The 23,738-nt window shown below is 50.2% G+C and overlaps 2 protein-coding genes across 2 annotated transcripts in view; one reads left to right on the top strand and one right to left on the bottom strand.

Annotated features, from left to right (window-relative positions):
• The window catches only part of SLC29A3 (solute carrier family 29 member 3), a 33,507-nt gene extending 12,471 nt beyond the window's left edge, over positions 1-21,036 (bottom strand). Inside the window, exons 1-2 of the mRNA XM_049789169.1 lie at positions 21,024-21,036; positions 14,635-14,933 (exon numbers count right to left, since the gene is read on the bottom strand). Coding sequence (XP_049645126.1) covers positions 14,635-14,933; position 21,024 — 300 coding nt within the window. The 5' untranslated portion in view covers positions 21,025-21,036. The remainder of the gene's footprint in view (positions 1-14,634; positions 14,934-21,023) is intronic.
• Positions 1-23,738, top strand: part of SPOCK2 (SPARC (osteonectin), cwcv and kazal like domains proteoglycan 2) — an 836,669-nt gene that overhangs the window by 560,593 nt on the left and 252,338 nt on the right. The gene's annotated exons all lie outside the window — the stretch shown is intronic.

Consider the following 23,738-nt stretch of genomic DNA (forward strand, 5'->3'; position numbering starts at 1 on the left):
TTAGAATGGACAAAGTTGGCTGTGTTGACATGAGACCACATGTTAAGGCCAGGGGGAAGGGACGCTTGCAGGGGCCTTGGCCTGCCCCGACCCAGCCCCAAAAGGACCATCCTATGGACATGACTGATAGACTCACACTGCAGGTTCTAATTCCTAGACAATCTGGCATCGGGTTTTTTGTTTGTTTGTTTGTTTTTCTTTGTTTGTTTGTTTTTGGGTCACATCCAGCGGTGCTCAAGGGTTCCTCCTGGCTCTACACTTAGAAATCGCTCCTGGAGGGCTCAGTTGGGGGACCATATGGGATGCCGGGATTCGAACCACTGACCTGCATTAAAGGCAAATGCCTTACCTCCATGCTATCTCTCCAGCCCCAGTCTGGCATCGGGTTTTGTATAAGTAGATGCAGATTTCCACTTGGGACTGAGCATATTTCTCTGCTTTTCACAGAACATGCAGAGGCATAAGGACTTATCTGTGCTAGAGATGGAGGCAGATGAGGAGGAGGCTAAGGTGAAAGTTCCAGAAGCTCATCCACCCAGACTCCCTTCCCTTGGCTGTTGTGATAACCAAGGAGTCACACCACCCTGGGTCTGGATGCCAGGAGCATCCAATTAGTTGTGGTGTGAACACACACTCACATAGACAGACACTCACACATACACACATACAACAAACATTCTCATATCCACACATCTACACATGCACTCATACACACTCTCAGACATACATTCTCATACACATTGTGGCGAGCCCATCATGTGACAATATAAACACATGCTTTATTGGGGGGCCCCCCAAACTTTGCTCAGGGGACCTAAAGGCCATTTCCGGCCATACTTGGCCAATGAGGCTGGGCTTCAACTGAAGTTCCTCAAGAACATCACTTCATGGACTCTGTGGTGCTGGGGACCCCCTGGGCCTTCCCAGCTGGGGCCCACAGTGTGGGGTTGAACCCAGGGCATGTACTGGCTGTCTATTTTCCCTTCCCCCCACCTCTGAGCCTTCAATTGGCCCAAAACTGCCATTTCATTGATATCTTTGCTCCTTTGTCTGTATAGACTCTTGAGGACATGAGGGGTGGTGTAGTGACTTAAACAGCTCCCTGAGACTTTGCTCATGTCCTGTGACCCCTTTGTGGAATATGTGGGGGGCTGAGGCAAAGGCTTGGGGAGACAAGTCATGAGTAGGTGACACAGCTGTTTCCTTTTCACCCTGAGAAATGTGGGTGAGGACTCCCAGAACCATCCAAGATTCATCACCTATTTGGGGACCACACACCCAGTGGTGCTTGGGAGCAAGCTATGGAATGAGCCCTGGTGGTGCTCAGGGGACCAATAGGGGATTGAACCAGGGTTAACCATGTACAAAGCCAAAACCCCCACCCGCTGTATTATAGCTCTGGTACTGGAGTTAATTTTTGTTGGTTGTGTGTTCAGAAACCTTTCACTGGTGTCAATGTTTTTCCAGCCTCCCTACACTGCCTGCCTCACAGACCCATCCCTGAGCCTGCCTCAGGGACCAGTTCTGGGCCTTGGGTTTGCCCTTGGCCTGGGCCTCATTCTCTACAGGTCTGCAAATGAAGGAGCTCCATTTCTCCCCCAGCCCTGTTCACTGTCCCTTCTGCCAAAACTCATGCCTAAAACTCTGAGTGTGTCTGCTGGCTTGGGCATCTGACTGGCATTTAAGAAAATATAAAATGTGGGGCCAGTGAGGTGGCGCTAGAGGTAAGGTATCTGCCTTGCAAGCACTAGCTAAGGAAGAGACTTCGGTTCAATCCCCCGGCGTCCCATATGGTCCCCCAAGCCAGGGTCAATTTCTGGGCGCTTAGCCAGGAGGAACCCCTGAGCATCAAACGGGTGTGGCCGAAAAAACAAAAACAAAAAAAGAAAATATAAAATGTTAAGAAAAGAACTCAATGGTCAGTCAGCACCAGAGAGGATAGTCACAGTGGGCAGGCCAACAACCAGCCTGGAAGAGGGCATTAATCTGGGGGAACTATATGGGCCTCCTGCTCTTCTGCTGCCTATCTGCACCCAGCCTAATGTTGAGATGAGGCTCAGAACCCAGAACTTAGCCAAACCCTGTCTCAGAACCCTCTGGGCTGGGGTCCCCCATGGCCAATTTGGGGGAGGAGGAGCCAAAGTCCCAGATGTGACTTTGCTCAGGAGATAATGAACATGCTTTTCAGGGTTCCACTCTGAAACTCCATGTGTGAGTCCCAGGAAAGGGGGCCAGAAGATATTCTTCCCACCCCATTCTCAAACCCTCCGAGTTTATGATGGGAAACGTTTCTCTGCTCTGTGCTAAAAGACTCTTCTAAAAGAATTTAATTTGGGACTCAAGAGTCCAGGTAAAGGGTTTCTGCAGGCTAGAAGGCCCCGAAATGAGCCTGTTTATCTTGGGTAGACCCTGGGTAAGGCTTCCTTGCCCCAATGCCATGCAGTTCCTCGGAAATCAGCATAGCAAATTAGACTGGAGCAGGCAAAGGGCCTGGTGCCTCACAGTCCTCTTACAGGCCCCCATGGCTGCTCTCTGCAGCTCCTACCTCAAGGCAGCTGGCCTTCTGCAGGCTGGGGGCGAAATGTGATTCCAGCCTCAGGGAGGCAGCGCAAGGCAGCAAGGCATTACCTGGGTCACAGGGGCATGAAATTAGCAGCAGTGCCGGCTGAGCCAAGAATAGTTTGTTGCAGCAGACTGGCCAGTCCGGGAAGCAGAGCTCTGTGAGCCAGGGTGTCAGGCGTGAGTTTCTTCCTGGGTGGGATGAGGAATGGGCAAAGGGCTGGGACCCCTGCAGGGCTGCCTTGGGTACTCCCTTTGTAGGCTCCCAGGCCCCGTCTTTGGGATATGTGGGGGTGGGGGGCGGACATACAGAGGTGCTCAGAGGAAGGACCCAGGGACAGGCAAGACCCCAGACTTACCTAGATGTGGGAGGATGTGCCAGGCCCCATGGGGCTCAGCTCCAGACCCTCACTTCTCATCCCTTATTTCTGGGGTCTCATTCGCCTCTAGCCTCAGCCCATTTGTTTTCGGGGGTCCACACCCAGCAGCGCTCAGGGCTAACTCCTAGTTCTGTGCTCAGGGGTCATTCCTGGCAGTGCTCAGGGGACCATATGGGGTGCCGGGGTCAGCCATGTGCTATTGCTCAGCCTCCCTCCCACTATTCTTTTTGCCCCTTTCCAGAAAATGGAGAGGGGAGGTGGCAGGCCGGAGCCTATACCAAGTGGAAAAAGAGGTCTGAGCTGTTTTCAGGGTCCTCCAAATGCTGATCCTTGAGCAGGTGCTGGCACAGAGGGTCAGGCAAGGGCAGGGGGAAAGGGCAGGAGTGGGGCCCTGCATCAGTCACATTGTGTGTAGGCAGAGACCTTCTAGAGCAGGGGTCCTCAAACTTTTTAAACAGGGGGCCAGTTCACTGTCCCTCAGACCATTGGAGGGTCTGACTATAGTAAAAACAAAACTTATGAACGAATTCTTTTTTTTTGGGGGGGGCCACACCCGGCAGTGCTCAGGGGTTACTCCTGGCTGTTTGCTAAGAAATAGCTCCTGGCAGGCACGGGGGACCATATGGGACACCGGGATTTGAACCAACCACCTTTGGCCCTAGATCGGCTGCTTGCAAGGCAAATGCCGCTGTGCTATCTCTCTGGGCCCATGAATGAATTCTTATGCACACTGCATATATCTTATTTTGCAATGAAGAAACAAAAGATACAAATACAATATGTGGCCTGCAGGCCATAGTTTGAGGACCATTATTAGAGCCTCATTTTATTTAACTCATTTGTTTGTTTTTATTTTTGGGTCACACCTGGTGGTACTCAGGGGTTATTCCTAGCTTTGCACTCAGAAATCACTCCTGGCAGGCTCAGCGTATCATTTGGGATGCCGGGAATCGAACCCAGGTCGGCTGTGTGCATAAAGCCTCATTTTAAAGAAATACTGGCCAGGAGCTTCTATGTGCCAGAGGCAGGATAAACCGACTCCCAACAAGGGCGAAGGAGAAACAACAAACTGGAGGAAAAATTAAGCCAAAGACACAAAAACAAAGCAAAACAAAACAAAACAAAAGTTTGCTTGGAGAATGGAGGCAGAGAATATAACAAGAGTCTATCTCAAGGAGACCACAAAGACAGAAAACTGGGAATGAGCAGGGAGGTGGACAGTCTCCCGTGAGGCAGCGGGCACCCAGGAATGATGTTCGTTTTCCTGGTTTGAAAATTTACCTGCATTTTCCAGGTTGCATTTCCTGTGTGGACAACCTGGATTCCTGTGTACAGGACGATTCTGGTCTACCTTGGTCCACATTTGCTGGAGGCCTAAGGATTTTGCTTCTGCTTCATCACTTATTTTTGTTTGTTTGTTTCTGTTTCTGAGCCACACCTAGCGGTGCTCAGGGGTTCTGAGCTCAGAATTTACTCCTAGCAGGCTCGAAGTACAAATGGGATGCAGGGAATCAAACCCAGGTTGGCTGTGTGCGAGGCAAATGCCCTACCTGACGTGCTATTGCTCCAGCCCCTTTGCTTCACTGAAATGAGGTGGGGGTCAGCTGACTCTGAAAGGGCCTGTGCCTCCCTATCTTTGCTGCAGATGCCCAATTCCCTAGCACAGAAGCCTCCTCTGAAGGGGAAGGGCCACCAGTTGCTGTGGCATTGGGGGAGATGGGCAATTCTTGGGCACATCCTTTGCCAACCTGGGACTAGATTCTCCTTTGGATGCTTGGCCCTCTTTCTTGGTTCCTTTCTGTTTTGTTTTGGGCCACAAACATCATTTTGTGGGTCCTTCAGCTCATTTCTCCATCATTCCCCTGCTGGGCTCTCTGAGTAGGGGGAGAACTGGCTGGCCTCTGGTATGGTCACCCCCTCCTCCTTCCCCATACACCTCAGGCTGGAACAATCCCAGGTTGGAAACGGGGGGGGGGGGGGGGGGGAGAGAGAGAGAGAGAGAGAGGAGGTGGAAGAGAAGAAGAAGAAGAAGAAGAAGAAGAAGAAGAAGAAGAAGAAGAAGAAGAAGAAGAAGAAGAAGAAGAAGAAGAAGAAGAAGAAGAAGAAGAAGAAGAAAAGAAGAAAGAAGAAAGAAGAAAAAGAAGAAAGAAGAAGAAAGAAGAAGAAGAAGAAGGAAGAAGAAGAAGAAGAAGAAAGAAGAAGAAGAAGAAGAAGAAGAAGAAGAAGAAGAAGAAGAAGAAGAAGAAGAAGAAGAAGAAGAAGAAGAAAAAGAAGAAGAAAAAGAAGAAAGAAGAAGAAGAAAGAAGAAAAATGTTACAGAGGTAGGCAGGGGAGAGGGCAGGAGAGAAAATGGGGACATTGGTAATAGGAAATGTGCCCTGGTGAAGGATGTTGGATATTATACAACTGAAACTCAATCATGAACAACTTTCTAACTAAGTGTGTGTGGGGAAAGTATTAATAACTGTATGTGAACAACTTAGTAAACTAGTTTTTTAAACCATGTAATTATATAAAAAAAAAAAAGATGACCTCTCTGTGATCCAACTAGAAAGCCTGGGGAAGGGGGATAGATCTTTCCAAGAAACTCTCACCTCCCCACACAGCCCTAGTCTGACAGGGCAGCAGCTGCTCCCGAGGGTCAACACTCCAGAGCTGAAGGCAGGAGACAAGACCCTGTGGCAAGCAGGGCCAGAAGAGGCAGTCTGGGGGTGGGGGAAACCCAGGAGGACCACCAGAAGGAGGGCATCCTGAGCGAGACCCAGTGGCACATGTCCATGCCATCTTCTTTGGGGCTCACATGGGCTCCAACAGGCTGGGGTGCATATGCTCTCACACATAAACACAAACAGAGAGCAGAACCCAAAGGGGTCCCCAAAAGGGTCTCACTGTTACTTTGAACTCCTCTCAGCAGATGATTCGTGTTGGAAAGCACAAGGAAGGGCTGGGTCTCCGCAAACCCCTGATAACCTGTCACTCTATGGGGATTCTGGAGCACTTCAGTGTGTTCTCATTTGTTTGGAAAATCAACCCTAAATTCTAAGGACAAATGAGAGGGAAAAATAGGATTGAAGGTGAAAAATAGGATTGAAGGTGAAGCATCAGGATTGATGGGTTGTCTAAGAGAACTAGAGTGTGGGAGGGGCTCAGAGCATGTGGGGAGAAGAGAAAGTGCCCAGAGATGGGGACAGCATCTCCTGCTGGCTCCCTCACCCCTTGTGAGAGCTAAAAACAGAAAAAAGCCATCACAACAATATTTCCTGGGAATGGGGCTGAGTCTGCTGTTGGATTCAGACTGGACAAGGGAGTATAACTCATGTTGGTGCTGAGATTTTTAAAGAACGGATGAGAACGTACCAGAATCCTGGTATACCCCAGCCACTGAGGCAGCTGAGAGGGGGGTGGGAAGAGAGGGAGAGAGAGGGGAAGCGAGAGGGAGAGAGGGAGAGAGAGAGAGAGGGAGAGAGGGGGAGAGAGAGAGAGGGAGAGAGGGAGAGAGAGAGAGAGGGAGAGAGGGAGAGAGAGAGAGGAGAGAAAGAGAGAGGAGAGAGAAAGAGAGGAGAGAGAAAGAGAGAAGAGAGAGAAAGAGAGAAGAGAGAGAAAGAGAGAAGAGAGAGAAAGAGAGAAGAAAGAGAAAGGAGAGAGAAGAGATGTATATGTACGGAGTGGATGGGGAACCAGCCCTGTGCCCCCAAACACTTATTTCTGCCCAGATCAGTAGTAGTAAGCTTGACCCTGCTACATGATGCTGACCTCAGAGCATCCCACCATCTTTTGGGGCAGTCTCAGGGGCAGTCTCAGGGTTCAGGGCAAACCTGCCTCCTCACAGGCTCTGGTGGTGCTCCTAGTCTTTGTGATTCTGCACTGAGAAGGTGGTAACTGGAGCTAGGCCCGAGGACCATGGGGAGGGCACTTGCCTTGCTTGACTGGCTCACTATAGTTGAACCCCCAGCGCCAAACCAGGAGTGGTCCTTGAGCTCAGAGCCAGGAGTAAGCTCTGAGCACTGCCCATGTGATTCCCCTTCTACCAAAAAAGAAAAAATTATTGGGATGGAGTGATAGCAAGGTGGGTAGGGCATTTGTTTTGCAAGTGGTTCGATCCCAGCATCCCATAGGGTTCCCCGAGCCTGCCAGGAGTAATTTCTAAGTGCAGAACTGAGCTGCTGAGCACTACCAGGTGTGACCCAAACACAAAAACAAAAGAAAAAGTAAGAAAAATTAAGAAAAAATTTGATCCTAATGGGAATCTTTACTGAGAAGTGGTGGCTGCACTGGGTGGGCATACTAGAGGCTCAGACTCCTATTTCTAGGGCAGCGAACTAGTCATCTCAGGAGCTCCTGGCAACAGTGCTTAGGCCCATCCTAGGCAGCAGGTGCCAGCAGGACAGGGCATTTGCTGAGTGCCTGGGACAGCTGCAGCCGCTGAGTGGGTGGCATTCCCCACTCGTGCCTCCCTGGCCCTGAGCATAGGGAAGGCCCCACTTCCTCTTTCCTGTTCAGTCATAGAGAGCACAAGGCATCCTCGTGGCAGGCGGACTTGGGCTGAGAGGCAGATCAGTAAGGGGGGAGAATACGGGGGTGCAAGACAGAATCTGCTGAACTACAGGCAGCCCTGTGCGCTTGGGAGCCAGATCCCAGCCTGAACTTCTGCTCCATTCCTGCCTTGTGCCCTGTTCTGGGGGTGGGGGTGGGGTGGGGAACTCTGTGAAGCTCTAAGCCCATGTTCTCACACCCACACACAGTGACCTGTCTTGGGCGTCTTGTCAGTCCTCAGCTCCTGCTTCCCCACCCCCACGCCCCCAAAGCCCATTGCCAGGAGCACACAAACTGGCTGCTATTTCTCCTTCAATCAAATCCAACCTAGGGCCATGGTGGGTAGTACAGTGGGCAGGGTAAATGCCACACATACAACTGATCCCAGTTTGATCCCTGGCACTGAGTAAGATCCCCTGAGCACTTCCAGGAATGATCCCCAAACACAGAGTTAGGAGTAAGCCCTGAGCATAGCCAGGTGATGACCAAATAAACAAAAGAAACCCAGAAGGTCTAATCTTTCTAGGGCACAACCTTCCCCCTTCCCAACTCTATTACCCCAGAGAGAGGGAGTTGTTTAGTTTTTATTTAAAGAGACCACATCCCTTGAAATGAAAGTGTTCAGGGGGCCCCTGGAGTGCTGAGGATTGAACTCAGAGCCCTATATGCATAGGGCTATATATGCTTCTCTCCCACTTAAGTCATCTATTTCCACAGCTGAAAATGGGTTTGCTATTTGTTTTTGTGGGGTCACACTAAGTAAGGGCTTACTCCTGTCTCTGTATCCAGGAGTCATTTCTTGCAGGGCTCAGAGGATCCTATATGATGCTGGAGATGGGATCAGAGATGGGCACAAGCAAAGTAAGAGCTTCAACCTGTGCCCATGTCCTGGACCTGCAGTCACCATGTTCCTCCTCCCTCCTCTGGCTCCCAGCTTCAAGTCCAATTCCTATCCCTTTCCCCCCAACCACTGCACAATGCCAAGAGCATCTCCAGGAGATTAAATCTAAGCTAACAATGCAGGCCAGTCTCTCCTGCTAGGACCCCAGAATCAAAGGTCTCTTTTAAAGTGCAGACACTATCTATCTCCAACACTCGTCCCTCTACCGACCTACAGGTCTGAAAAGCATTTGGGAGAGAACAAGGAGCAGAGGGTTAAGTTCAAGTGTCACATGGGGGTGAGGGTGGCCTGAGGGCTGTCACTCTGTCACTTCCTTTGTGGCTAGAAAATGATTCTCTTTTTTTTTTTTTTGGTTTTTGGGCCACACCCTGTGACGCTCAGGGGTTACTCCTGGCTATGCGCTCAGAAGTTGCTCCTGGCTTCTTGGGGGACCATATGGGACGCCGGGGGATCGAACCGCGGTCCATCCTAGGCTAGCGCAGGCAAGGCAAGCACCTTACCTCCAGCGCCACCGCCCGGCCCCAGAAAATGATTCTCTTTTTAAAAAATGTGGGGGGTGTGTGTGTGTGTTAGCACAGCAGGAGTGGGGTGCTTGCTTTGCATGCAGTTGATCTGGGTTCCATCCTTGACATCCCATATCGTCCCCCAAGCCTGTCAGGAGTAATTCCTGAGTACAAAGTAATCCCTGAGCACTGCTAGGTATGGCCCAAAAGCCCCCCCCCAATTGGGGGGGAGGTCTACACCAAGCAGTGCTTGGAGGCTGTTCAGAGCACAGTGCTCTGGGATCCATGCAATGTTGGGGATCAAACCTGGACCTCCTAGAGGTAAAATGTCTTTTCCAGCTCTTGGAGCATCTCCCCAGCCTAGACTAGCTTTCTGAGTCCCAAGGGTTATGGTGGCAGGGCAAAGCAGGGGAAGTGCCCTGAGCATAGTGACTGGCCCAGTCTGGCTGAGAAAGGGCAGCACAAGGTCAGGGTTCAGCAAAAACATGGAAGAAAGGGCAGCTTCCTCCTGCAGGTGCTGATGAAGCCACAAAACTGCCCTCTCCCCAGCTAGCTTGCATAGCTCCAAGCCCTGTCCAGGGCTCTGTGGCACAGAGATATGTGCCAAGCCACAGAGGGCAGAAACTAGACTGTTTCAAGTGCAGCCATTCAAGTGACCGAGCTGGGCCCCTTCTGCTGCCCTCTGGGGGTGCCAGGCTCAGATCCAGCTTTTCCAGGGAATAGAATGGTTTTGGCAGGTGGGAGGCAGGGAGTGGGGTTTGGGCCACACCTGGTGGTGCTCAGGAGACAATATGGGATGCCCAGAATAGATTAGGGGTAAGCAATGTGCAAGGTAATTGGCTGAGCCCATACTCTCTCTCTGATCCTAGGAATGGAAATTTATTCTCCCCAAAAATCATTTTTAAAATTCTCTTACTTTATTCCGAAGCCCTAGATCCAGGTATGAAGGGATAGGGTTAGTGTGTTAGTGTGTGTGTGTGTGTCTGTAGTCAGTGTGTGTGTGTGTGCGTGTCTGTAGTCAGTGTGTGTGTGTGTGTGTGTGTGTGTGTGTGTGTGTGTAGTCAGTGTGCTGCCAACTCAGCAACAAGCCCATCTCTCTGAGGGGTATCTTGCCACCCCCAATTCTATAGGAAATTCTTCACGGTCCGTCAGAACTGGGACACACACATTCTCAAACATCTCTGCTCCTCTGGCACTTTCTGTGGGTATTTTTGGGGGGAAGAGTGCACAACTGGCAGTGCTCAGGGCTTTCCCCTGACTTTGCTCTCAGAAATTACTTTTGGAAGGCTTAGGGGACCACATAGGATGCTGGGGATCAAACCTGGATCAGCCACATACAAGGGAAATGCCCTCCTCGTTGTGTATACTATAGGTTTTTCTTTGGGCTTTTTTTGAACGAAGCAACGTGTGATGGAACCTGGGGTATCCTGCCTGCAAAGCTACACATCAGCCCCTGGAACTACCGTGGCCTCTCTCTGGCTTTTTGTCAAAAAAAAAAAAACCAAAAACCCACCAATACTAGGAGCAAACCTGGCATCCAATGCATGGTGAGAGCATGTTGCTGGGCTCTGAATATGGGGTTGCCATGGCCACCTGACACTATCAATTCTCCCTCTTTAATGTTCTCATTTTTGCTGGCTCTGAGCACACAGGCCCTTGGCAGAAACACCAAGTTCTGATTTCAGAGAACAAAGACCTGGGGGTGGGGTGAGCAGGGCTCCTCTCTACTCCCTTCAAACTGTTCCCTGCAGTAAGATGGGGACCTAGGGTGGGCGGTGGCCTTGGTGGGGACCTAACCTTCTGGGAGGAGAGGGGATCATGTGATGTGTCCTTTGCTGGGAGATCGGAGCAGGAATCACAGAACAGGCAAACACACAGGACCTGAGGCTAATTGAGTTGCAGGTGGCAGTTGGTGCCTGTCCAGTTGTTGCCCAGCCTCTTCTCCCAAAGTGGTATCAGTTGAGAGAGATAGACAGAGAGAAAGACAGACAGACAGAGAGAGAGAGAGAGAGACAGAGACAGAGAGAGAGAAAAGAGAGAAAGCGAGGCCACCTCTTGCAGAGAAAGGAGGAAGAGAGGTGGAAAAGGCTGGGGAGGTAGATGGCAGGACTGAGGAATTCGGTAAAGAGAAATAGCCCAGGAAATGCACAAACAACCCAGCACGCTTGTTCCCCCAGCCTGGCCCATGAATCCAAGGGTGACAGATCTCTCATCTCCGATGCCAAGAGCCAGGAGCTGCCGGCAGCCGCAGGTACTACATCTGCACCTGCCAGCACTTGGGAAGAGGCAATAAAGCACCCTCACAGGGCCCAGAATGCTAAGCTCCTGCAGCTGGGGGCGGGGGGTTGGTGGCATTGCCTTGTGGCCGAAAGAACAACTCACAGCACTGGCCACTGGGCGGCCACTGTCTGTAGGGCACTGGCTGCACTGCTAGAGGGCTGCCCTCACTCTTTTGCTCCCGGCTCTGCCTAAGGTGGGGACAGGGACAGGACCGGTACATGTACCAGAAAGTCTGGGAGCCGTCCTGGAAGCCATCAGGGCCTGGCTCCCAGATCTACTCTTCTGGAAGAAGCCCACGTGGGTTGCGAGGTTTACAGACACCACTGGAAAGCCGAGGCAACACTTGAATCACTTAATAAAAGAGGGTCATAAAGAGACTGGCCGGGCCAGAAACACACACGTGAAGAAGAATATGGCTAGGAATGGCAGGATGTCGGGCCATGTACAGAGAACAGTGCAGCAGGGAGCATGGAGAACTAAGTGGGCGGCAGGAATGGAGCCTTTGGCCCCATGAGCTGCATCTCGAAGGGGATCCTCAGAACCATTCCTTCCAGACCCTTTTCCCTGTCCCCCTCATCAGCCATGTGAAAGTTCAGACCTGTTCACTCACCTCCTGCAGGAATGCTGAGCTCCCCCACCAGGTGGAAGAGGAGCACCCCACAGGGTGTGAGAGCCAGGTGTGAAGTCTTAGAATATCTGCGCCCACACCTTCATCTCCGTGGTGGGGTGATCTCACAAAAACAGGGCAGGCATTCTGGTAGGGGGTCTAGCAGCTGGTATAGTAACACATCCCCATCCCTCCCAGGGTCCCACATGAGACTCCGAGCTGTTCTGCCATCACTGATACAGGAAAGTGACTTTCGCTGCACCCCATAAAGGGGTGCGACCTTTGTCATCCCTCAACATTAACATCAACCACAAGGAAGGGGAGAGGGCACGAAGCTACATATGGTGGCTGGAGTGATAGAGTGGGGTAGGCATTTGCCTTGCAAATGCCGGATTCCATCCTTGATATCCCATATGGCCCCCTGAGCCTGCCAAGAATGATTCCTGAGTGCAGAGCCAGGAGTAACCCCCTGAGCACTGCTGGTTGTGCCCTCCCACAAAAGAGGCTACCTAGTATCACAAATGGATGGAAATTGCAGGAGGTTCAAATGTCCATATGGATCACAGATGCATGAAAGGAGAAGGTGCATGGGAGAGAAACCTCTGTCAGAGTCCACGTCCTCCCCACCCCCATCTCCCTGCTGCACCATGTCAGCTTCTGTCCTGCAAAGTGGAGGTCAGGATTCCAGGTCCACAGGGAAGGAGTGTTCAGACCACCCTGGCCCCAGACAGCCCTGGCCACCCTCCCACCCCACAGGAAGAGAGACCTTCAGAGACACTTCAGTTTCCCATCTTTGGGTTCTCAAGTGCAGTGGTTGAGTCTAGGGGTGCTCAGAGTCCTAAATCCTGAGCCCTGTCCACTGCTGGCTGAGCCCAGCCTGAGTAAGAAAGGACTCTAGGCACAGAGGTTCTTAACAACAACAACAAAAACCCTTAATTTCTTTTCTAATCACTCACTGTGGCTAGAAAGATAGTATAGAAGGAGTTAAGACACTTGCCTTGCTGTGGTCAACCTGAGTTCAATTCCTGCACCCCATAGGGTTCCCAGAGCAATGCCATGAATAATTCTTTAGCACAGAACAAGAAATAAGGCCTGAGAGTTGCTGAGTGTGGTAAAAAAAAAAAAAAAACAAAAACAAACCAACAAAATAATACTCACCTCCCTGGAAATGTATTTTCTGTAAGTGAACAAACAGAAGTGCCCCAACCCCGTGGTCAGTTCTCTGGATTGTCCCAGCAGCCCCCATCCTGCTTTTTGGAATAATGCTGAGTGAGAACTCAGCAGTTCTCTAAAGACATTCCATCCAGTGAGCCCCTTCTGCTCCCACTCCCTCTTTCCTTGCAGTATAGGAGCTTGAGCCCGATCTCTCTCCCTCACTGGCTTCCTAACCATTTTAATAAGTGGTAAGATAGCTTTATTTCCTTAGTGACCTCCTCTCCTCCATGTCAATGTCAACCCACAGAGCATTTCACCAGGGGCTAGAGAAATAGTACCATGGGGAGGGTGCTTGCCTTGCATACAGCTGACCCAGGTTTGGTCCCTGGGCATCCCATATGGTTCCCCAAGCCTACCAGGAGTAACCCCTAAGCACTGTTGAGTGTAGCCCCCCTCCCCCATAAAAGGTATTTTACCTAGAAGCTGGCACTGCTGCAACCAAACACAATTTAAAATTCTCACTTGACATTCAGGCAGAGCAATGACTTCTAAGGCCTAATTCTGAGCTCCAGCCTCTACCACATCCTGCAAAATTAGAAGCTTTGCTAGTCTCATTACCCACTTGAGCATTTCTACCATTCTGCTCTTGCCTCTATTTCTCCATTTCTCCCTTCACTGTTCTTCGAAGCTCCAAGTCATAGCAATATTTCCCCTGGTGATGAGGTTCCTTAGTCCCAAAGATTTATTTCTCAGTGTCTTCCATACTACAGGAACCCCCCCTCCACCCACTCCCCGCCCCAATTTCAACTGGTAGCTCTGGGCTCAAGACTACACTCCAAGACTACATTTCCCAGGCTTCTTTGGGGGCACACTAGGCCACATGCCTATGTTCTGACCAATAAAAACTGTGTGCTGACTCCAGGTGTGCTAACTGGCTTTTCTCTCCTCCTTGGGTGAATGCCAGAGCAAAAGCTCCAGTCTTAGACTAGATGCTGTTTTTGTTTGTTTGTTTGTTTGCTTGTTTTTATTTGTTTTTTTTTTTGGCCACATCTGGTATCACTCAGGGGTTACTCTCGTGGCTCTGCGCTCAGAAATCACTCCTGGCACACTCGAGGACCATATGGGATGCTGGGAATCGAACCCGAGTCCATCCAGGATCGCCTTGTGCAAGACAAACACAACCACTGTGCTATCTCTCCAGCCCCTGGAAGATGTTTTTGAATACGAAATTATCTGTGGTGGAGCAACTACTTGCCTGACGTGATACATTCTACCAGCCTTAACTGAGCCGTCCCATACCTGACTCTGGGAGACCTACTACCCTTGGGAGATGTACTACCCTTCGTCTTGTTTTAGCCACTACTCTTCTGGAATCTTCTGGAACTCACAGATAATGCTCTTAGAGTCACTACTTCAGTACCCTAGAGCATGAACTCTGGGTTTCCAGATTTACCATAATAAACTGCTTAGAAACCTCCTTGTATCTTCTTCCAAGTTCAACAGTTAAAGCAATCTGGAGGCTGGGATTGTCTCCCACTGCCAAGCGCAACAGGATGCCACCAACACAAAGCACAACTCAGAACTGGGGTGGGGGGGGAGCCAGCTCCCCAATGTGCAGAAGTTTCTCAGCTGGCTGTGAAGCCACCCCAGTATGGCACAGACTAGGCCAGTTGCCCCACAACCCCTTTTAGGCTGCCTGGAAACCAATCGCCTTACCAGGATGTCGGATCCCTCAGCATCTTCCCCTGCAGTGGGGCTTGAGCTGTTGCTGAATTTATATATCCAATACTCCTTGGCAGTGACAAAGAAGTTCCATGGCAGCATTCCGCCAATGCCAAGGCTGAAGAAGATGAGGTAGGCACCATTGAAGCGGTCCTCTGGCCTCTGCTGGATGGGAGCTGGACTATCTAGAAGCTTCTCAAGCAATGCCTCCTGGTCTTCCAGGAGACTGCCAGCCACGGGTCTGTAGATGGAGTTAGTGCTGTGATGAAAGATGTCTTCAGAGCCAACAGCCACTAAGGGAGTAGAAAGAAATGACGTGTGTGTGTGTGTGTGTGTGTGTGTGTGTGTGTGTGTGTGTGCGCACGCGCGCCCCTCACCCAGTAAACCAACTGAGCCAAGGGGTCCCACCGATGGGTTTGGGGCGCTTCAGAGTCAAGGATCAGGGAGAAAGACACGGTGTCAGATCTGCCATGGTTCAAAACCTCCCACATTTGTATGCACAGCACCAGGTGAGCAAGGCAGGATGCCATGAGGAGAAGGGCCCAGCAGGTCTCAAGGCAGTGGTCAAAATGGAATGAGGGGGTTGGCATGATGTACAATGGGTAGGGCATTTGTCTTGCACATGGCCCACCCGGGCTAAATCCTCCACATCCCACATGGTCTCCTGAGCCTGCTGGGAGTGATTTCTGAGCATAGACCCAGGAGTAACCCCTGCTGGGAATGACCCCAAAACAAAACAAAACAAAACAAAACAAAAGGGGCCAGAGAGATAGCATACAGGGGTCTCAAACTCAATTTACCTAGGGGCCGCACGAGGCAAAGTCGGGGTGATCCTTGAGTGCAAAGTCAGTAGTAAGCCTTGAACATTGGGGGATATGACCCAAACAACTAAAACAAAACAAAACAAAAAAAGATTCTTCTAGGGCAGGGCCACAAAATGTTGTATGGAGGGCCACAAACGGCATGCTGGCCACGAGTTCGAGACCCCTGGCATAGAGGTAAGGCGTTTGCCTTTCATGCAGAAGGTCATTGGTTCAAATCCCAGCATCCCATATGGTCCCCCGAGCCTGCCAGGAGCGATTTCTGAGCATAGAGCCAGGAGGAACCCCTGAGCACTGCCTCGGGTGTGACCCAAAAAACAAAAACAAAACAAAACAAGAAAAAACCAAAATGGAATTAGGCCTCTGTTGGGCCCAGGATTCTTAAACTCTTTTTGAGAATAGTTAAGAAATTTTTATTTCATTATTTTTTTAAATGTTTTTATAATTTGGGTCACACCCAGCATCACTCAGAAATCACTCCTGGCAGCCTGGGGGTTGGGGTGGGAGAAGCTGGTAATAGAACCTAGGTTGGCTTTCAAAACAAATGCCCTCTCCACTGTGCTATTGTTCTAGCCCCAGAAACTGCTTTTTTATGTGGTGAGATGATCAAACCTGGGGCCTTGCACATGCAAGGCAAGTATTCCACTGCAGCTGAGTCACAACCCCTGACCCAGGGCTGTAAAACACTTGTACTTGGGCTAAAGGAGGTGAAAGCGACACTTGTCCTATAAAGGGAGGTAACCTTGAGCTCATCTCCACCTGCCTTTCGACAGTGTGAACTTAAAACATTTCATACTGGCCCCCCCCAATAAAAATTGAGCTAAAAATATGGGAATGGAGTGATAGCACAGCAGGTAGGAGATTTGCCTTGCATAGGGCAAACCCAGGTTCGATCCCTGGCATCCCATAGGATCCCCTGAGCCTGCCAAGAGTAATTTCTGAGCACAGAGCCCTGAGCACCACCGGGTGTAGTCCCAAGACAAAACAAAAAGGCATGCCAATAAAACCACTAGGAGAAAACCCGTAATGCATGGTAGTAGAAGAGTCCCTCAAAAATCACGCAGCTGGAGTCAGAGTGATAGCACAGCAGTAAGGCATTTGCCTTGCACTCAGTGGGCCCGGGTTTGATCACTGGCATCCCATGTGGTTCCCCGAGCTTGCCAGAAGTAACCCTGGGAACTGCCGCTACCAGGTGTAGCCCCAAAACAAAATCAAACAAAAAAAGTCACCCAGCCCTCATTTTATGGGTGGTGAAACAGAAGGGGTCAGAGGGGAGCTACTGAGGACAGAGACGGGAAGCCTGGCCCTTGCTTTCTGCATCTATTCAGGGATGACACCACAAACAGCCACTTCCAATGAGTCAGTCAAACTGAGGTGTGGGCTGGCAGGAAGGGTCACCTCCACAGGAACCTTTGCCCCCCCCCTACAAATGCAAGGAAGCCTTTGTGCAGGGGGTTGGTGACCACCCAGGGCCACTGGCAGCTCAGATTGTCAGCGCTTCCCTGCCGCACTGTCACCTGGCTAGCTGCGACTCCTTCTATGCTCTATATAGCACTGGGACGGGATGGGGCAGCTTGATAAATGGGCGAGATTTCCATAATGCTGAGGCTGGGACACAGCTGTCCCTTCGGCTGCAGCCACCTCCCTTCCAATAAATCAAACACAAAACGTGTCTCAGCTCACGTGAACGGCTGATGCTTCAGTGGGGGCCACGTGCCCCCCGTGCCTCCCCCCTATCTAACAGCTATAGTTTTGGTTTCATTATTTTTGTCTTGGGGCCATGCCTAGTGGTGCTTAGGGGTTACTCCTGGCTCTGCACTCAGGGATCACTCCTGGAGGTGCTCGGGGACCATATGGGTTGCAAAGAATTGAACCCAGGCTTGTGAATTGGAAAGCAAATGCCTTACCTGCTGTGCTATTGTTCCAGGCCAATTTTTTTTCATTTCTCCCTCTTTTTTTTTTTTTGTGGGGAAAGGTCATACCCACTGGTGCATAGGCTTACTCCTGAATCTGCACTCAGAGATCACTCCTGACAGGCTCAGAGGGACCACATGAGAATGCTGATGATTGAATCCAGTGTGAGGCAAGCATCGTATCCTCTGTATTCTGGTCTCGTTTAATTTTCTATAGGGGTCATACCAGGTGAGATGTGATGTAGTGGTGTGGGTCTCACCACTAGGGACATAACCACTGTGCCAGGGGAGCCAGGAATTGAATTTAGTCTTCATATACCTGCCAAGGATATGCTTAACCACTTGAGTGATCTCCTCAGTGCAAGCTCCCACTTTTAGGGCACCTCGTAGTATTCCTTGGAATTAGGCAGGACAGGAATTATTGCTGCCTCCTCCTTTCAAAGGGAAAGAATGAGGTCAGGGATATGCCTTAAAGAGCTGTAGCACCATGTGGTCCCCTAAGCACTGGCCCAGAGTGACCCAGAGCATGAAGAAGGGCGTAATCCCTGAGCATGGCTAGATGTGGCCCAAACCTCCCCACACCTCAAAAAGAATGATGCTAAGGGCTGGAGCGATAGCACAGCAGGGAAAGCATATGCCTTGCACGTGGCTGACCCAGGTTTGATTCTCAGCATCCCATGTAGTCCTCCAAACCCACAAGGAGGGTTCCAACTGCAGAGCCAGGAGTAACCAATGAGCACTGCCAGATATGGCTCAAGAACAAAAATAAATAAAAGTATGAAGCCTTGGGCTGGGGAGAAAGCACTGGGTGAAGAGTGCCTCATGAACCCCCATACTGAGCACCAAGCCACACAAAAATAAAGGCCTTAAATTTGTCTGCAGAGGCAGAGGTGAAATTCTTCTCTACTCCTCTGGGTTCTTGCAGACCCAGCAATTGAATTAACATTACACAGATTAGCAAGAGAAAAGAACAAATTTAATTACATGCGTATGGAAATTTTACATGGATGTAAGTTTGAAAGTTAATGGGGCAGAGCACAGATATTTATCCTGAGCTGAGAAACGGGCGAGGGAGCCTGAGGTTCCACAGAGGGAGGCGAGGACCCAGATGATGGCACATGGGGGACTCAGATGACAAAGAGCTGGGGCTGTAATTACACGTTAGCTCTTCCATACAGATAGGAGCATTTCTCCCATAAAAAGGCTATTTCTGGCTTAGGGCCCGAGTGATAGTACAGTGGGTAAGCTGCTTACCTTGCACAAACCAGGTTCGATTACCGAAATCTATAGGTTTCCCAAACCCACTAGGAGTAATTCCTGAGTGCAGAGCCAGGAGTAAACCCCTGAGCATTGCTGGGTGAAGCCCCAAAACAAAACAAAAAAGGTGATTTCTGTTTTTTTAAATCAAATCCTATTTCTGTTTTGTTTTGTTTTGTTTTGTTTTTTCTCTCTCTAGGTATGTAAAGAAATGGGCAGAGTTGGGGAAATAGCTCACAAGCTGGAATAAAGGCTGGAGTATATGTTCCTATATGTTCCTATGTTGGAATACCAGGTTTGGTTCTAGGTGCCACATACATACTAGTTTCCTTGTGCTTTGCCAAGTGTGGCCAAACAGAAACAGATAAGTCCCAAATCTATCACTATGCAGCTAGGAAGATCATTGGTGCTTTGCTATGCTGGAGCCAAGTTCGATCCTGAACACTTCAGGGAGTGACCCTCAACTACTGAGCTGGAGATAATCCTGAGCAACACATCCTGGTTCCCCACACCCCCTACAAAGAAGGGACAAATTTCCTTCTCCGCCTGAAAGTGCTCCACTGACCCAGTTTCAGATAAGGTCCAGGTGCAGCAATGAATTCTGGGACACCTTGTTCCATCTACCTGCAGTCCCAAGTGGAAGTGGGTCAATATTTCCAATCATCAAAATTAGACCCAGGGGCTGGAGGAATAGTAGATAAGTTGCCTTGGACGTGGCCAACCTGGGTTCGAATTCAGTATCCCTATGGGCCCCCAAGTCCCACCAGGAGTGATCCCCGAGTGCTGAGCCAGAAATAGGCCCCGAGTACTCAGCGGGTGTGTCTCCAAACAAACAAACAAACAAACAAAAAGTCAATAAATAAAATTAGCTCTAGGTCAAGGAGGTCTGTTGCCAAGCAATTTCTACTGCCTGTTTCACAGAAGAGGTTGAGGCTCAGAATGCTGGATAAATTTGCCCCAGGTCACACAGCAAGCAGGTGGCAAGAATGAGCTTATACAGCCAGCCAGTATGAGCTACACATGGGCACAAGCATCCTGGAGAGCGGTGAAGGAAATTCTTATCAGCTCTTTCCACGCCCAGACCTTCTTCTGTCTGCAGGCCTGGAAGCCAGGGAGCAGGAGCAGAAGGGAGAGTGTATGCTGGGGACCTCACCAAGGCCTGTGGCGTGAGTCGGCTATGCAACTGATTGGGCAGACCCCAATCTCAGAGCAGCTACTTCTCTGGCAAATGGGCCCTGTCTTGGCCTTGATTCCCAGAAGCCAGGCACTCACAGACCAGACAGTGTGTAGAGACACTCACACATAAATGTGCATATACAGGCATGCACACACATATGCTTAGAGTTTAGATGCAAATGTGGGGAGCCTGAGAGATGACAGGCAAAGCTCTAGCCTGGTATACAGTTGACCTGGATTCCCTTCTTGATTCCTCTGTGGGCCCTGCATCCCCAGCACAGAGAAGAAGCATCCCCTGAGCACTGCTGCCCAAGCTTTCTAATCTAATTACAAACATCAAAGGTGATGTTGACCTAGACAGAGATGGGACTTTAGACAGAGAGCAGAGGGGTCCTCTCTCAACGCCTGTCAGAGGTGGGTGCAGGGCCAGCAGGGGGTTACTGGGTACCCACATCTTGCAGGCCTGTTTTCAGCTCTGGATTTCATTTGTCCGGGCCCAGTCAGCCTTGACGGAGCTTCTGAAGAGCCAGGAATTGGCTATAACCAGGTCGCAGGCCGGGGCACTGGAGTGAGCAAGTGTGATTACTCTTCATAAAAGCTGCTTGCTGGCTTTGGATGAAAAGAGAAAGAAACAGAAAGGCCAGGAAGTGTCCTGGGCCACCCAAGGGTGGCTGGTGGTGGCCTGGGGGTGCTGCCCACACATGTACAGCCTGGCTGGGAGGTTGGTGGTGGGTGGGTTAGCTGGAGGGGGCACTGCCGACAAGGTGGCACTGAGGGAACTGGGTGCTCTGACTTGGCTAAAGTCCCTCTCCCCTGGGCCCCGCTTTTCTCTCCTGAAATGGGGTATAGAGGGAAAATTATTTGGGTAAATTAATTTCGGGGAGACAGGGCGCCTCCCAGAGGCTTCTGCTGGGCAAAACCTGTGCAGTGGGCACCTCCTCCTTCTGGAGGGTGGGCGGATCAGCTCGGGGGTGGGGGGCGCACGCAGCGAGGTTCAGGAGGAAGGGAAGGGAGTGCAAGATTCTGGGGGAGGCCCAGACCAGAGGTAGAGAGAGCAGAGGGCGAGCAGAGGGGCTGGAGGAAAGTGGGGCTCAGGAGGAGGTGGCGTACAGCGCAAAGTGCCCAGCTGGAAAGGCAGGACCCGCGAGCACCCAGGGTGCCTCCAAAAGGAGCTGGTGGGGCGCCAGGCCCGTGTCCCACCTTGGGCTGCACTTACTGTCGCCGCTGCGCCTCTCTCGTCTCTGCTTCCCGGGCCGCCTGGGCCACTACGACTCGGGGCTCGGCAGGGACCAGGCCGGACTCCGCCCCCGGCGCGCCCCGCTCCGCCCCGGAACGCCCAGCGCACGCTTCCCGGTTTGCAAACTCGCCTCCACCGAGTGCGCCTTGGAGCTGGGGTGCGCTAGACACTTTCTCTGGCCACATCCTGGGTCTCCCCCGCCACTTGGGCCTCCGGGCTGTTCAGCGACCCCATTCCAACCCCTTACCAGGACAAAAGAGCCCCCCTTCCCACATTCCTGACCCTTTGGGAGAGCTCTGCCCAGGAGCCCAGAATTGTCCCAGAACCCTACTTTTTTTTTTCTTCTTAATCTTGAAATATATTTTTATTTCTGTAAGAATAATCCACACCTGATCAAAACAAGTTTTTTGGATAAATCAGGTTATAAAAGTATATGTACAATTTCTAGGGCCCGGAGAGATAGCACAGTGGTGTTTGCCTTGCAAGCAGCCGATCCAGGACCAAAGGTGGTTGGTTCGAATCCCGGTGTCCCATATGGTTCCCCGTGCCTGCCAGGAGCTATTTCTAAGCAGACAGCCAGGAGTAACCCCTGAACAACGCTGGGTGTGGGTCCCCCCCCCCAAAAAAAAAAAAAAGATGAACGGGGCCGGAGAGGTGGTGCTAGAGGTAAGGTGTCTGCCTTGCAAGTGCTAGCCAAGGAAGGACCGAGGTTCGATCCCCCAGCGTCCCATATGGTCCCCCCAAGCCAGGGGCAATTTCTGAGCGCTTAGCCAGGAATAATCCCTGAGCATCAAACGGGTGTGGCTCGAAAAAAAACAAAACAAAACAAAAAGATGAAGACAAAACCTCAAGAGTAAAAATTTCATGCTGTTTCCAGGCTCTGATGTAAAATTCAGATTAAAATATTCATTTTCTAGGGGCCCTAGAGATAGTAAAGAGGACAAGTCGCTTGCCTTGCAAGCAGCCAACCCGAGTTTCTTCCCTGGCATCTTATATGGTCCTCCAAGTACCACCAGGAGTGATTCCTAAATGCATAACTCCTGAGAATCACTGGTGTGACTCAAACAAAACAAACAAAAATTCAAATAAAATACTAATTTTATTAAAATTAAAAAAAATTAAATTAAAATTTTAAAGTAGTTCCTAATTTTTTTTGTTTTTGTTTCTGGGCCACACCCGGCGGTGCTCAGGGGTTACTCCTGGCTGTCTGCTCAGAAATAGCTCCTGGCAGGCACGGGGGACCATGCAGGCACGGGGGACCATATGGGACACTGGGATTCGAACCAACCACCTTTGGGTCCTGGATCAGCTGCTTGCAAGGCAAATGCCGCTGTGCTATCTCTCCGGGCCCCTAAAATTTTTTTTATTAGTAGTGACCAGCAAGATATTGTTAATGAGGAAAAAACATCTCCCAGGTAAAATCATCTACTCATGAATCTCACAGACACAAGAAATCAAAGAAATCTCTTTCTCTCACACACAAGTCACATTAAAACAAACAAACAAACAAAAAACAGAAAAAAAGCAAGAAGGAAGCCACAGACACAATTACGGAAACTTTGAGTGAATTCTCAGAAGAATCTGGGGCTTCTAATACGAGGAAAAGAAAGCAGTCACATAAACAGAAGAAAAAGTCTAGGTAATAGTCTCTCAAAAAGTCTGCTCTGTGCTTAAAAGCAGAAAATGTCTCTTCTTGGTCAGATGATGTTGCATCTAGCAGTTCTGAGGAAGGAAACACTAAGAAAACCAAAAAGAAAGAGAAAAAAGTTCATATCCCTATCATTAACAATGAAATGCAGGAAAGGACAAACGCACAATGTTAATAAGCGAGAGAAGTAGAATGCCTGTCTTGCAATAAAGGCAGGGAGTGGGAGAGGAGGGAAATAGGGGGCATTGGTGGTGGGAAAGTTGCACTGGTGAAGGGGGTGTTCTTTTTATAACTGAAACCCAACTACAAACATTTTTGTAATCATGGTGCTTAAATAAAGATATTATTATTATTATTATTATTATTATTATTATTATTTGGTTTTTGGGTCACACCTGACAGCGCTCAGGGATTACTCCTGGCTCTACACGCAGACATCGCTCCTGGCAGGCTTGGGGACCATATGGGATGCCAGGATTTGGCATCCTGCATGCAAGGCAAACACCCTATCTCCATGGCATATATATATATATATATATATATATATATATATATATATATATATGTGTGTGTGTGTGTGTGTATATATATATATATATATATATATATGCCAATCATGTGTGCTGTAAAGGTTGAACTGTTTGTATTAACCAATGAAATGCTTATGCTGTTAATGTTTGTGATGTTTATATAAACTGGCCAAGATTTTGCTTCGGGGTCCTTGTCAACTCCACTCTCTTTAGCACCTTGCAGTATCGGAGATGGTCTTTGACTCTCAGCGCTGACATGGGTGTCAACTCTGACCCTAACACCCGTTGTCCTATGGAACTGGACCTTCCTGTCTGCTTCTTATTGGCTGAACCCCGATGCCCTCCCAGGCCCTTGAGGGGAAAGAAAGCCCTGCCGGTGGGCGGAGTCTGCAGGCTGCGTTGCGTGGGCCCATGCTGCCCCCTGGTGCCACTTCCTGGCACTGCCGCCAGGCTGGCTCAGCCAGCCGCCTGCCCTTCTGTTTTTGGTATCCTGGAACAAGGAATCCTTGCAAGCCT

The sequence above is a fragment of the Suncus etruscus genome, chromosome 15, assembly GCF_024139225.1.
Source record: "Suncus etruscus isolate mSunEtr1 chromosome 15, mSunEtr1.pri.cur, whole genome shotgun sequence".
Classification (NCBI taxonomy): domain Eukaryota; kingdom Metazoa; phylum Chordata; class Mammalia; order Eulipotyphla; family Soricidae; genus Suncus; species Suncus etruscus.